Raw genomic sequence first — 15,199 nt, 5'->3', positions numbered from 1 at the left:
CTCTGCCATGATTAGCATCTGTTATAATGTAACCAGAATATTTCACAATTAAATGAAACACTGGCAGGTTGTCTTGCCCAAATTGTGATCAGCTTGGTTCTTAATATACCCATTCATAATTAGCTGACACATCCCTTCAACTTAAACAAATCCAAACAAGAAATTAGACGCTGTTTGAAACACCCAAACCCAGTTTTTAAATTGGCTTCATTTCGGAGAGCTTGCGTATGTATATGTGTGTCAATTGTAAATGAAGGAGAAGGATTTAGACATTCGCTTCTGTTGGCGCCAACTGTAACGGTGGATGATAGTAGTTAAGTCGTTTGTCTGGTAAACTATTTTATGACAGATCGGTTTTATGTTAAATAAATAATTGACATGTCAATTTAGAAAATATATAAACGACGCGTCATCTATAATATCCGTCGGGCAAAGTTTTTACGCCTGTCGGTTATATAAAATTCAGTTAGACGTAATGTCGGAAATTCTCGCAACTATTGAATGCAATGTCTTTAACTTTTATACGACCGGTCGTATCTGATGCAAAATTTTATAGTGTTTTGTGATGTGCAAATAAAAGCTCCAGCTGAACTGAATAACCGAAAGAGCGGATGACATAAGTTTTAACTCAAATCACAAATCCTAAATCATAATCCCAACTGAGGCTTGTACTGGTAATCAGAAGAAAATGCTGAAACACACGTTGAAAAGCCTGAGGAGGATGTCAACAACCACCGCCGCTGCCCCGGCCGCGAAAGAGAAAGTTGATTGTGTAGTGATTGGAGCCGGCGTTGTGGGCATCGCGGTTGCAAGAGAGCTGGCGTTGAAGGGCAGAGAGGTGCTGGTCCTCGATTCGGGTCCCACCTTCGGCACCGGCACTAGCTCTCGCAACAGCGAAGTCATTCACGCCGGCATTTACTATCCTCTCAATTCCCTCAAGGTCAAGGTTTTTGCTCGCTACTTTGAATTTTAGCCTCATTTTCTTTTGGGTTGTTAGCAGCTTAGCTTTCAGATAGTGTGTATTGCAGGCAATTTTCTGCGTGAGAGGAAGAGAATTACTGTACAAGTATTGCTCTGAACATGAGGTCCCTCATAACCAGATTGGAAAACTAATAGTTGCTACTAGACCATTAGAGATTCCAAAGTTGAATGATCTGATGAAGCGCGGAACTGCAAACGGTGTTCACGGCCTCAGGATGTTGGAGGGTTTCGAAGCCATGAAAATGGAACCTGAATTGCAATGTGTGAAGGCCTTACTGTCACCTGCGTCTGGGATTGTTGATAGTCATTCCCTAATGCTATCCCTAGTGGTATGCGTTTTCCCATGATAGTTAGAAGTTACTTAATTACATACATGCTTGAATACTAGTTAGAAGTTGCTTAATTACATGCATGCTCGAATACAATTTTGAGTTACATTTTCTGTATAAGTTATGACTGCGTATTGACAGGGATAACAACCCAATGTGGGTCCAGGGGGAAGCCGAAAATCATGGAACAACTTTCTCTTATAATACATCAGTCATTGGTGGCCATCTTGAAGGAAATTGTATGAACGTTTATATATCTGAAAGCAAAAATCTTCAAAACTGGGATGGTGTATCTCCGTTGCAGCCGGAGCTTACACTTATTCCTAAGCTTGTAGTGAACTCTGCAGGCTTAAGTGCCCCAGCTCTTGTGAAGAGATTTATTGGTCTAGATAATGTTTTTATTCCGCCTGCTTATTATGCCCGTGGTTGCTACTTTTCCCTTGCAAATACTAAAGTTGCTCCTTTCAAACATTTGATATATCCTATACCTGAGGACGGCGGCCTTGGCGTACATGTTACTCTGGATTTGGATGGCCAGATCAAGTTCGGCCCAGATGTTGAGTGGATCGATGGCATAGATGATACATTAAGTTTCTTGAATAGGTACTCTTACTTTCTAGTCTCTTATTCCTTCTCTCCATCATTTATTGCTTGTAGCGTGATTAAGTTCTCTTGCAATGTTATATGGGAGAGAATTGGCTGCAGATATCTTGTGGTTTGGACTTTGAATAAGCAACAATTCTTTGAAGTGCTCAATGCATTGTTTGCCCATTTTTTCATCAGCCTCATGTATGGATCTTATGTGTAGTGAGGTCCATGTGGAACAAGCACTTTTGTTTTGCCTCTTTAGTAAATGCTTGAAATACACTTGTGATTACCTATTTGGAGGGTCTCATGTAGTTCATATGCAATTGTGCTGATGTGTTGAAATTGGAGAAGGCGTGGTGATTAATAAGTGGCTAAGTTTATAACTTTTTGAGTATGCAAGAGGCGTTTCGTTTATCTGTCTGCTGATTTATATGTTTCTTATCAAATTGGAGACAATAAACAAATTTAACCATCTACAAAAGATGTAATCCTTATACTTTACCATGTAATAGAATTGGATTCAACTGTTACAGAGGATCTCAGAATGCTGTTCTTTTTTGTGGCGTGTTCATATAATTCAATGTTCTTTTTTGTGGCGTGTTCGTATAATTCAATGTTCTTTTTTGTGGCGTGTTCATATAATTCAATGATGCTTTGCTTGCTTATAATTTAACTCGTTAAAGTCTTTATTCCAGGTTTGACTACTCTGTAAATGCAAATCGTGCTGAAAGATTTTATCCAGAGATAAGAAAGTACTACCCCGACCTGCGAGATGGATCTTTACAGCCCAGTTATGCAGGGATTCGACCAAAACTTTCAGGACCTAGACAGTCTCCCATCGATTTTGTAATCCAGGTTATTTCTTGCATATTACCTTATATGTGAACTATTGAACTAAGTACATAGAATGACCGGCACATATATATATAATTCATTTTTATTAAGGAAGTTGGATTTTTTGTCTTTGTTCTTTAACTAGTAACAACGAAACAATTACTTTTGCATTATACAGGGAGAAGACACTCATGGGGTGCCTGGTCTTGTAAACCTTTTTGGTATTGAGTCACCGGGTCTAACTTCAAGCATGGCAATTGCAGAATATGTAGCTGCCAAATTCTTGAGATGATATAGAACCACACTTTATACTAGGTATTCTTCAAGTTGGATTAAAAACATAAGGTGGTCTTCATATTTCCTTTGTTTGTGAGGACATATGACTCGAAACAATATCATACTTGAAGACTCTGCGCCTGCTTTCGATGAAAAATTTGTAGTGATATTAAACAATAGCTAGGTACTATCATGATGATTGTTATATTTAATACAGCTTGATATGATGCAACTCGGTGGCCGCTGCTTCATTTCTATTTTCCTTGTAATTTAAAATTTCCATTGGCGTTCGTATAACAAAAGAGATATTATTTCACCACTGTATCTTTAGCCACGTGTCTTGCTGCCACCTGCATTTCATGTGTCAGGTGTTGTAAATGAAATGGACATAATGTGATGAATTGTGAATGAAACAGCGTGTTGCGCGCGAAGAACTATCCAAACCGTGAATAACCAGCAGCAACCGCCACGTTAAAATAAGTTCCATAAGTACACATTACCCATAAGTTCAATCCAAATTCAATTAAAATACAGCGCTAACGAAAAATATCCTGTATTACTTTCAAGGTACAATTCATTGAAGTCAAACCATACGACAAAAACTACAGCCGAAACATCACTAAAAAATTTCATTAGGTTGTCAGTCTACGCTTGGAAATTATTAGAATTACATTTTTGAAATTATTCAGTACTCCCTTCCAGTTTCCACTCCCATCATCATCATTCATCAGCTCGAATACTCATGCAAACTCCTTGGTCCTAATTCAGCCTCCAGCACATGGCTATCAGTCTACGGAACAAATCCCTCTCATAACAAAACAAGTGGACGGGGCTAATTTGACCAAATTCCCTCAAAATGTAGCCTCTTTACCGCTTCCGCTCAGACCGCCACTTATATACAGCCTTGGAGGTTGGGCAAACAATCTCCTCTTCACGTAGTTTGCGTTTTCGGCCCTTTTTCTAATCATTAAAGAAAAGGAGAAATATTCTCAGCAATGTCTATGTCCAAGTCCAACACAATAGACGGATAGAGAAAGGGAGTAAGAGATCATTTTATACCTGTAATTCCTTATGCAATGACATATCCATATACAGTTTTTCCAACTCCTGTACTCTCTTTTTCCTCCCTTCTAGTTCTCTATAGGAAGCTGCAGTCTTCCTGCAAACAGAAAATATGCAACATAGTCTGTGAAGAACTTGAAAACAACTCTGGTTGAGCATCATCAGACAAGAATAAGCTCAGGTTGTGGAAAGTACTTTTGTCCAACACAATGCATTAAACATTCAGCACCTACCTCTTAATGTGATCAGGAATGTCGTCAAAATCAGGCAATGCATCTTTTCGTCCAGATTGAGATTTTATTTCTTTTGCCTCTTCCCTGCACAAAATACAATAAGTACAGGGTAAAAGCAATCCAAATATTCATTCCAACTTCAAATAATATATTGCAAGGATCTACAGATTGTTTAACATATTGTAGCAAATTCAAGCTAAAATGGGACCACTAATTGTACCAGACAACTCAAAACATCGAAAAATACTCCAGACTTTACAACAAACGCAGTGTAACAATATTTCATTGAAAAATATTCCATGACTCAGGTATTCCAACTCAGTATTAAAATTAAGAACAAAAGGGGGAGGGGATCACCACATAACAATTCAGAAGTTAAAGTAAAAATCATTCAAGCACTCTTATCTTTATTGAGAATCTATATATTCTCCATATAAAAGATTAACACAAGTCAAGAATATTATCATCTTCACATAAAAATGAGAGTTTTGATAACACAAACCTGTCTTCAGCAAAGTAAACATGTCTGCTTGATGGATTATTATCAAGAGAATGCAACATAGTAGTTAACTTTTCGATTTTCTGCACCAAAAGATAGTTTTTTAAATAACTATGGCAAATGTAATTGAAAAGGCAATCCTTATATGCACCATAAACACAATGTAGAAGCAATCACTAACATTTCTTTCGCTCTGCAGTTTCTGAAGGACATATCCTATATCCTGGGTCTTCATCAGCATTAGTTCTTCCTGTGTGTACTTGTTTGCCTCACCCCTAAAAGAATAAGACCAGGCAGTCAATCACAATTTGTAAACAAGAAGAAGAAATTATTATGAAGAAAAGCAATGCGATGGTAAACTTACTCTAGTCTATGTACTCCATCAACAGTTTTCGTTTTGATCATTTTAAAGTAAAATTCATCCGGGTTCCTAAATGCTGCCTTCTCTTTGAGTCTCTGTAAGCAACCACACAGAATAAAACACAGCCATGTGCAAGCATGGACAATATCTAACAGGTAAATAGAAGCAAAGAAGAATGACAATGCAGGAATTAAGACATAATTGTGGCAGTAGGAATGTTACCCGTATAGACTCCTCCTTCTTGTGATATGCTTTTGCACGAATAACATAGTCCTTGTGCTTTTCAAGAAGCCCAAATTTCTTCCTCGATTGCCTAACATGGACCAAAGATATTTCATCTCAAAAGGGTTTCCAAATAACTTCCCAAAACGAAAGATTTTGAAAAGGAAATAGTGTCACTTACGGTTGAGCTCGCTCCTTATGAGCCCTTCTAGGAAGTGCATTCCTAAGAGAAGACATTTTGAGATCACGCTGTCAATGTATTCCAAAATTGATGCTTCACTAACGACCGTACAAAATTTTGGTATCTTAGTTGCTGCAAAATTGAAACCAGCACAACAAAAACATAAGATTGTAAATAAGAGAGTACAGGTTTAGGTTCATTATGATAAATAGTAAATCAATCATAAAGATACAGATATAGTAATTTACCAAATTAAAATCCATATCTTTTATAAACATCTTATAAGTTTTTTTGGTTATTTTTCCCCTAAAAGAATCAATTATTCACTACTGAAATAATTTTCTTCACTGTATTGTCTTTGTCTTTTAACATCAAACTTTCATATTTTTGATAAACAATTTGAAACAACTCTGTGATATTAACTCTAAACTTGATAAAATTGAAAAGAGCTAATAAATTCTAGAAACGAAATTAGACTATTAAAAAGAAACATTATTGTACTAATAAATGAACAAACACAGCCAGTGAGATTTCTTTTTCGATAATTTTAATTCAAGCCAAAATAATGCCTAAAAATTTATTACGAACTCACAGTCGGAGGTGAGCGGCGAGCTTGCGGCGTTCTTGTGGAGAGCGACGAGCGTTGCGGCGTGAGGAGCTTGAGCTGTCGAGTTTTCGTTCGGCTTTGTGTTTTGATTACGGGTTTAAGGGCCGAGAAAGGTCAAGTGGAAGTGGTGAGGTTTTTCCTGGATAATTTCAAATTACCACCACCCTATTTTGGAAAACATCAACTTATGCCCAAACCTTTTAAAATTATTCCCTTCATAACCCTGTCGGTTCTGGCTGGAGAATGGAGATGGGTTGGGTTGAACAAGATTTTTGAAAATGCAACCCAACTAATTATTGAATGAGTTTAAATAAAATCAATCCAACCCAATTAAATAAATATGTTCAATCTAATTCAATACAATCTTTAAAAAAAGAAATAAAATATTAGAGACCTTGGAGGAGGATTGCCAATTGTTGGTGTTGGTGTAGCTAGCAAGCAATAAAATAAACAAAAGTGTACTAAACTTTAGTCTAAAATATCTATTGTTGTGAACTTGTAATGAATGTTTGGCAAGGATAAAAATGGAGGGTGAAGGAGATTGAGAGAGAAGAATATTTTAGATATTTCAAGTTAAAATAAAAATAATGTGGGTTAAAGAAATAAGTTGAGGGGTCATATATTATTATTTTTAAATTTAATATTAAAAAATCAATAGATCCTATAATGAGACCATATTACATGCCACCGTAACAGGACTGATCTCACATAAGTTTTCTCAAAGGATAGAATTATTTAAACCCATATATTTTTTTCTCTACACTCAATTATTCAACAAATCCATTCATAAATTTTGAAAATAGAATTTTAATTTATACACATATTTTTTATTATTCTAATATTTGAGTCTCAATTTGAGTCTAATATTTTATGTCACTTTTATATCAGATTATGAATTTCATAACTTATAAATTTATTAGTCACTATTCAATAGTTGAATGATAAATTAGGTGAGACTCAAATTAAGATTTAAATGTTAGGATGTCTAGCTTCACTCATATATAATAAGCTATATTAATAAAAACCAACCTCGCAATTCATATAATATAGGTGGGAAGGTAACCCATCTCTACACATTTACAGAGTCCAACCCTTAAAATGACCCAAGTTAATACACATTTGTTGTAGGAATTTAACCATTCCGTGAAACTAGCATTAAGAATAAGAACCCAGAGAAGCACTAAATGTTGGAACCCTCTTTTTCAGATGTAGCTCACCTACATGTTTCAAGATTTAACTAGATTTCGCATATGTGTATTAAGTTTTAATTCATAGCTAAGCTGATTATAAATACTCACATGTTTCTGAAGGATTCAATAATGATATAATTAGTGTTCACAAATTGAAAAGATTAAGATAAAAAGGAATTTATTCACTTTCTTAATGGAAGGAAGTGATAATCCATTAAATAATAGGTCCAAGAATAGCATTAAGAATTTTGCCTATATATTTACATGAATAAAGCTATCAAGATTCAAGGAGTAGGTTAGAAGATCCGCAGTCTATTTGATTATTTTCTGTGCTTGATATGTTAACTTACTTATGGTTTAATATTTTGAAACAATACCATAAGCTTTTTTCGCTTTTTCTGTCACAAAACGCCACCTATAGTAGCCTACACCAGCATAGTTCAATTATCAGCTTTTTGTATTTCCAAAAAATGATTGTTTTTTTTTTGTGAAAAGAAAGTATGCCTTTCGATTGATTAGCTTAAGAACAAGTACATAATCTCCGGTGGAATTTCATCCAACCAAATTACAATTTCCTTCTTTTGCAAAGCTAACTTTGCTAATGAATGAGCTGCATAGTTACAATCTCTAGGGGAATGTTGAGCTTTGAAATTCTGGAAATTCTGCAGATTTTCCTGAATGTCAGAGATCAACCATCCAATTTCAGTTAAGCTACTGGACTTCTTGTTGATTTAGTCAATAACTTCTAATGAATCTGATTCAAAAATTCCAAAAGTAATATGAGCTTTTTTAGCCACTTGTAGGCCCCATTCCATAGCTGTTGCCTCCGCCATTGCCACACTACCAGGAAGCCTTAGACTTTTAATTGCAGCTGCTCTGCAGTTTCCATATGAGTCTCTCACCACAACCCCCAACCCTGCCATTTGATTCTCAACATCCACAGCCGCATCAACGTTAACTTTTTGCCATCCATTTGGAGGAGGACTCTATTGCTTTTGCCTCTCAGCATTCCCCTTTGTCTTATAAACCATCTCCGGTTGTCTAATCTTTTTAAAAGACTCCACTATCGCCTCTGCATTTGCTACTACTCTGAGAGGGTTTTCTTTTTTCCCTTCAAAAAGCCATTTGTTTCTTGCCTTCCAGATAGCCCATAGTAAAGCTGCTACTTCAGCTCCCTCAACTTTAGCATGCTGTCGTGGCCAAAATTGCAGCATCCAAACAATGTCACACCTGTGAAGTCCACGCAATTCCTCTGCCAGATTAGAGTACCTCAAGATCTTCCTTGCCCTATTGCACTCTACCAAGGCATGGGACACCGTTTCTACAAGACAGTGACAACTTTGGCACATTGGTTCCTGCAAAACCTTTTTTTTCCATAAGTTTTTTGCTGTGGGCAATAAATCGTGAGCTGCTCTCCATAAAAAAATTTTCACTTTTTCTGGAATTGCAAGCTTCCAGATAAAACGCCATAGGTTTTGATCATGATTTGAGCAGCTTGGGTCCTCAGGGAACTTTATTCTCATAGCAACTTGGTACCCTTTCTTATCGTAGTGCCATATCAACTGATCCTCTTTTGGTCTTTTTGGAAGTGGAATCTGCATTATGGCTTCTGCATCTTCTGGCCTAAAATGCTGAAGGATCAAATCTTCCCTCCATTGTTGCTTCTCGTCTATTAACTCCGCTATTGTGGTGTCAGCCCCCATCGAAGGAGCTGATATTGGCTTAAAGGTTGTAGGTCTGGGGATCCAATTGTTTCCATAAACCAGCACATTCTGTCCATTCCCAATTCGCCATCTCGCTCCTTTGTGAAGCACCTGTCTTCCCCAAACTATGCTTCTCCAAACAAACGACGGTTTTGATCCCAGGCCAGCATTCATAAAACCCGTATGTTTAAAATATCTAGCCTTTAAGACTCTTGCCACCAGCGAGCTTGGAAATTGCATAATTCTCCACCCTTGCTTTGCTACAAGTGCTTGGTTGAAGCTTGAGAGATCTCTGAAACCCATTCCGCCTCTAGCTTTCGAGTGACTAATTCTTTCCCACCACGCCCAGTGGATACCTTTTCTGTCCTGTTTTGTTCCCCACCAAAACCTTGCCATTGCTTTTTGGATATCCTCACACAGCCCTAGAGGAATTTTAAAAACACTCATGGCATAAGTTGGAATAGCCTGTGCAACAGCTTTAATCAACACCTCTTTTCCTCCACTTGTAAAGAACTTATGTTGCCAGCTTGAGATTTTATTCAGCACCCTTAACTTAACTTCGTTAAAGAAACTCTTTGTCTTCCTTCCTATCATTGAGGGCAGTCCCAAGTATTTTTCGTGCCGAGAGACCACCTTAAGCTGGAAAATCTCGCTTATGGCTGTAATTTGATCATTCCTTGTGCCTTTACTGAAGAACATCGAAGATTTCTCGAAGTTGAAGATTTGCCCGGAAGCTTTCCCATAGCATTCAAATAAAGCCTTCAAGTGTTTACAATCTTCTACTGCTGCTCGGGTGAAGATTAAGCTGTCATCGGCAAATAATAAATGGGAGACTTTTGCATCTTTGCCGAAATGAATTCCATGAATGTGCCTTTGCTGTTCTGCCTGTACCAGGAGGTTGGAGAAAGCCTCTGCACACATTAAAAAAAGATAAGGGGAGAGGGGACAGCCCTGTCGAAGCCCTCTTTGTGGGTGGATTAATCCTATAGCCATTCCATTGATAACAACAGAGAAAGATGTTGTTGTGATACAATGCATAATTAAATCCACCCATTTGATTGAAAAACCTAGCTTTAACATTGTTTGTTTCAAAAAGTTCCACTCCACTCTATTGTAGGCCTTGCTAACATCTAACTTAAGGGCCACCAGCCCATGTTTTTTCCCCTTACTATGTCGGATTTTGTGTAGGCATTCATAACCGACTATGATGTTATCAGTAATTAGACGATTCGGAATAAATGCCCCTTGAGTTGGGGATATAACCTCGTAAAGAATTTGTTTCAGCCTATTTGCAATTGTTTTGGTGACAATCCTATAGATCACATTACATAAGCTTATTGGCCTAAAATCTGTCACTCTCTGGGGTTTAAGAATTTTCGGGATCAATACAATATGAGTGTGATTAAGGGGAGTAATTGTACCTCTACCGTTCAAAATGTGGAGGCAAGTGGAGATAACACCAAGCTTTACCGAGTCCCAGTGCTTTTGGAAGAAGGCTGCTGGCAGTCCATCAGGTCCGGGAGCTTTGGTTGGACACATTTGGGAAAGAGCTGTGGAGACTTCCTCCTCCGTGAAAGGCGAATCCAATTGGTTGTTCATTTCTAAGGTGACCCTTGGCTTTAATCCTGCTAGAGCAGCCTCTATTTGCTTTTCTGATGGGCTGGACGTTGTAAATAAACTTGCAAAGTACTCACAGAACTGTTTTTCGACCCCCTCTCTATCATCAACCCATACATCATGCTGGTCCATGACCCCCCATATTCGGTTCTTCCTTTTCCTAGATGAAGCTTTTGAGTGGAAATACTTCGTGTTCTTGTCTCCTTCCTTCAGCCAGTCTGCTCGGGATCTTTGCTTCCAGTACACTTCCTCATCCAGCAGCATTTTTTCAATTTGCTCCTCCGTGCTTTTGATCTCACTCACTTCTTCCCTCTGCGTGAAATTGTGCTTCATTTCTGAAAGTTTTTTCTTCAGTTGCTTCAACTTTTCTTTTTGCCCATCGAACTCTTTCTGACTCCATATCCGCAGCTGGGCCAGACAGTTGTTGGATGTTTTTTTAAAGATTGTAACCGGATCCCCTTGACTCCAGCTGCCACCCTTCAACCATTCTTCTTTCACTATGTTCTTGCAAACTTCATAATGGCTCCACATATCCTCATAAAAGACTCTTGGGCTGGAATTCTTTTTGTACCAGGCAAACTTATTCCTTTCTTGCATTTCTAGCATGACAGGGCTGTGGTCTGAGCACCAAGTATCAAGGTTGGAAACAATCAGATTATAGGGGCTTTGTTCCCAGTCTTTACTCCCGAGAAATCTATCGAGTCTTTCCTCTATCAACTGCGGGCCGAATCTTCTATTCTGACTGTTAAAAGACAATATGAAAGTTTGATGTTAAAAGACAAAAAATGATTGTTACATTCTGACTGCGACGCTCTGTGCGTCTCCTTCTCTTTATATTCAATGAAAATGGTCAATGCCTCATCCCTCAGAGCATCTGCTAAGCATTAGGTTTCCTTTCTCATCTTTTAGCTAGTTTTGTTCAATTCGCTTTGTCCATTTTACATTTTAGTCCTTCTGCTTATTCATCTCAACATAAAAAAACTTAGCTGCTTCTTCACTGTTCTGCATTTCGGTTCATTTCTGTACGTTTTTTTTGTTCCCATGCATAATGTATTGCTTTCCATTTTTGGTGTACTTTGCATGTCTTATGACCAGCATAGCACCTCTTTTTCTTCATTTTTTTTTAAATAAAGTGAAAGTGAAACTGAAAGTGCTGCAGCATCTCTGTCATTTCTTCAGAGGCAGAACTTTGAAGCTACTCGAATACCCTTATATTTCTTGTGGAATGAGGAACGTTTTCGTCCATTTGTTTTGTTTATTTCAAACTTGAACGCTAGTGTTTCAGTTTTGATTTATCTGAACGTACAAAATCTTGAAGAAAGTACAAAAGGGAAGCATCTCTGGTGTGTTAATTGTTTATTTGTCACAAAGAACACACATTCTGTGCATCATAACTAACCTTGTTCTACTTCTCAGTTATTCAATTAGCTTTCAACCCAATTGTTTTATACATCCTAAGAATAATTCAAGAAATTAAGGCCTCTTTTGATGTGTGATCTGTTTCTTGAGTTATGTTTCTTAAGTTAAATATAGCTGCTATGTCGATTTCTGCAACAGTTTCATGCTCTGTTCCAGTGTTACATCCCATTGACTAGAGTTGTTTTTATTATCTATTGTGGTATTGATATAACCATTTTGGATAAAAACTGTGTCATTTTGACAATCCTACTATTTCAATTGCTAAGGTAATTGGTCATTTTTAAGTGTTCTGGTGCGGAAAGAGCCTCGAAATGACACTTTCTATAATGTCCTTCCTCTCATCAAGCGGTTAGATTTGATTTTGTTATTGTAGTGCGTGTTCAATTCCACGATAGTTTACAGAACTTTCTATCAGGCATTGCCCAGCTGTATAATGAGCTCGGATTGTAAACACTGTGTCTCTAAATGGTACCTGTTACACCATTTTACTCTCCCATGTACATGTATATCAAATTCACTGCAGATGCTTCATGTGTTGGACATTTTTCATACTTAGCCAGCTACATGCCTTGCGGTTGTCTTTTTCAATTGGCAATATGAAGCTTGATTCTGGAAATGGTTTACAATACTGGTTTTTTTTTTCTTTGACCAATATAATGCCTTACCCACCTTACAACTTTCAATTTGATTTCTGGTGTAAGTCATGTCTTTAGATTGTTGCTTTCTTAGCTTAATTGTATTTTGACCTCAATTTGTACAATGGCAATTTATACAATGACATTATTTATGTTTCATGTCCCAATATATTTCATCTTTTTCATGTTAGGTATTATAATGAAATTTCCTAAAGATTCAGAAGCTCACGGTCCGTCTCCCTCTGAAATCCCACCAAATGTAGAATCTTCACAGATTAAATCGGTAACTGGTCCTGAGGTGACTAAAAAAATATCAAAGCCTTCTGGTTCAAAAGGAGAAATAACATCTCTTCTCTCGAATCATTTCAAAGTCAGCATCACCGGTGCTAGTGGCCACATTTTTCATTATAGTGTAAGTTTCCTCTGTCCTTGTTTCGATAGCTCCCTCTAGATTCGGGATGCTGAACACTTTCTTTTTCACTGAAAAAGGCTGCCTTGTTCTATGAGGATGGCTGTCCCGTTGAAACAAAGGGAATCTGAAGAAAGATAATTGATAAAGTTTGTGAGACTAATAGTGCTGATCTTGCTGAGAAAGACGGGGTTTTTAATTAAATACCCTTTAATAGTTTCAAAATTATTTAAATACCCCCTCTCTTTTTGGTTTTCATGGATACCCTAACAAATGTGAGTAAAATCAGGAATACCCTTAATGAATGCATCAAATTCACTCAATGAATTGTCTTCATATTTCTTTCCTCATTTCTTTCACCAAAATCTATTTTTGCTGCCGATTCTTTCAAAATCTCTTAGAATCTCTCAAAATCTCTCATAACTTCTTACACAAATACAATTATGTATTCATTTCTTTAACACCCACTCTTTCTTTAAAGGTGCATTGCTTATTAAACAACCCAATAAGGTATGTTAATGTTGTTGGGTTTTAAATTTTTTAATTTTTAGGAAAATTTAGAAATTTTCCTCACATTACAATGTTTTATTTTTACCATTTTTTCTTATACGTAGAAATATATGCAATGTAGGTTATTTAATTATTTTTTTCAGCAATATAACTTATTTATGGCGAAAATGTTTCGAGTCATGCATTCTTTTGATACCGTGTACGTCATATAGTTAGTCATGTAGGTCGTGTAAGTAATATAGTCGTGTAAGTCGTGTAGGTCATGTAAGAAATATAGTCGTGTAAGTCGTGTAAGTAATATAGTCGTGTAAGTAATATAGTCGTGTAGGTCATGTAGGTCGTGTAGTTACTTGTATATGAAATTTAATATTATTGTTTTTATTGTATCATCAGATATGGTTTTGGTACGTGTGCCTATTCTCTTCAATGGTGAATGGATTGAGCAAAATGACGAGTATAAGTTCAAATGTTCAAAGGCTAAAGGGATAATGATACCACGATCGACAACATATGCCGAATTGGTGGAGAAGATAGTTGAAGTTATTGATATAGATACTTCGGAATTCGAAATCACAATGAAGTTCAAACTTAAGACATCTGATCCTATGCCACCAGTTACAATTCAAACCAATGATGATGTGGAATTTTTTTAGATTCCAATTTAATTTCACTTCTTTTTTTTAATAATTTTTGTTGACATTTTCTGCATAGCAGCAAATATAAATTCTTAGCACAAATTAAGTCTTTAAAGAACTAAATTAATCTAATGATTAATGGAAAAATTCGTGTAATTTTAAAGTCGCAATTAAACATATTACAACCATTTAAAAAGTTTTTTTTTTTTTTTTTTTTATCTTCAAAGTGCTTTCTTCCTCTGGCCAAGCATACAAGCATACATGAGGAATGCCTGCATATAATTAATCCATGAAATTAATTAAGAAAAAAAAATATCAACTATAGGAAATTAATGTAATGTTATACACATAAGAACACCATTCGCAGTGATAAAATATTTCCACTCATAACTAGACATATCATGACTTACCATGGCTTATAATTGGAAATTAAGAATCTCTCTAACTAATGACATTTCACAAGGTAAAGGTCGTGTAATTGTGTAATACAAGAAGATCGTGTAATTGTATAATACATGAAGGTCGTATAAACATGCAATACATGAAGGTCGTGTAAACATGCAATACATGAAGGTCGTGTAAACGTGTAATACATGAAGGTCGTGTAATCATGCAATACATGAAGGTCGTGTAATCGTGCAATACATAAATGTCGTGTAATACACAACCTTGAATCTTACATAACCTTACACGACCAAATCTTGTGTTACATAACAAAATTATAATCAGCACAATCCATTAATTTTTCACAATTTGCATGCAGCAAAACAACTAGAAATTTATTTTCGAACATGTTATGAGAGACCCACAACTAATTACTCTATTTTTTCAATATAAAACCCTAGCTTTTTGTTTTTTTTCCCTTGAATATTAACAAGAAAAGTAATTACATGGAATTACTTGTCTCA

General features: G+C 36.5%; 3 protein-coding genes across 3 annotated transcripts; 2 read left to right on the top strand and 1 right to left on the bottom strand.

Moving 5' to 3' along the window:
• Positions 1 to 605: 605 nt before the first annotated feature.
• LOC18038173 (L-2-hydroxyglutarate dehydrogenase, mitochondrial) lies at positions 606 to 3,464 on the top strand. Its single transcript, XM_006430365.2, has 5 exons — positions 606 to 940; positions 1,029 to 1,310; positions 1,477 to 1,913; positions 2,594 to 2,753; positions 2,911 to 3,464. Exons 1-5 carry the CDS (start codon positions 689 to 691, stop codon positions 3,022 to 3,024), a joined length of 1,245 nt encoding a protein of 414 aa, XP_006430428.1. The 5' UTR covers positions 606 to 688; the 3' UTR covers positions 3,025 to 3,464.
• An 81-nt stretch (positions 3,465 to 3,545) lies between these two features.
• LOC18038808 (probable U3 small nucleolar RNA-associated protein 11) lies at positions 3,546 to 6,463 on the bottom strand. Its single transcript, XM_006430361.2, has 9 exons — positions 6,159 to 6,463; positions 5,567 to 5,698; positions 5,386 to 5,476; positions 5,167 to 5,258; positions 4,984 to 5,077; positions 4,806 to 4,885; positions 4,304 to 4,387; positions 4,068 to 4,167; positions 3,546 to 3,968 (listed from the first exon to the last, which is right to left on the bottom strand). Exons 2-9 carry the CDS (start codon positions 5,620 to 5,622, stop codon positions 3,876 to 3,878), a joined length of 690 nt encoding a protein of 229 aa, XP_006430424.1. The 5' UTR covers positions 5,623 to 5,698; positions 6,159 to 6,463; the 3' UTR covers positions 3,546 to 3,875.
• A 5,647-nt stretch (positions 6,464 to 12,110) lies between these two features.
• LOC112097447 lies at positions 12,111 to 14,294 on the top strand. The gene is made up of 3 exons (XM_024182823.1): positions 12,111 to 12,798; positions 12,929 to 13,149; positions 14,050 to 14,294. Exons 1-3 carry the CDS (start codon positions 12,633 to 12,635, stop codon positions 14,143 to 14,145), a joined length of 483 nt encoding a protein of 160 aa, XP_024038591.1. The 5' UTR covers positions 12,111 to 12,632; the 3' UTR covers positions 14,146 to 14,294.
• The last annotated feature ends 905 nt before the right edge of the window (positions 14,295 to 15,199 follow it).

This window comes from Citrus clementina, unplaced genomic scaffold (genome assembly GCF_000493195.1).
Source record: "Citrus clementina cultivar Clemenules unplaced genomic scaffold, Citrus_clementina_v1.0 scaffold_6, whole genome shotgun sequence".
Lineage (NCBI taxonomy): Eukaryota > Viridiplantae > Streptophyta > Magnoliopsida > Sapindales > Rutaceae > Citrus > Citrus x clementina.
This window is presented reverse-complemented; position numbering and strand designations above follow the sequence as displayed.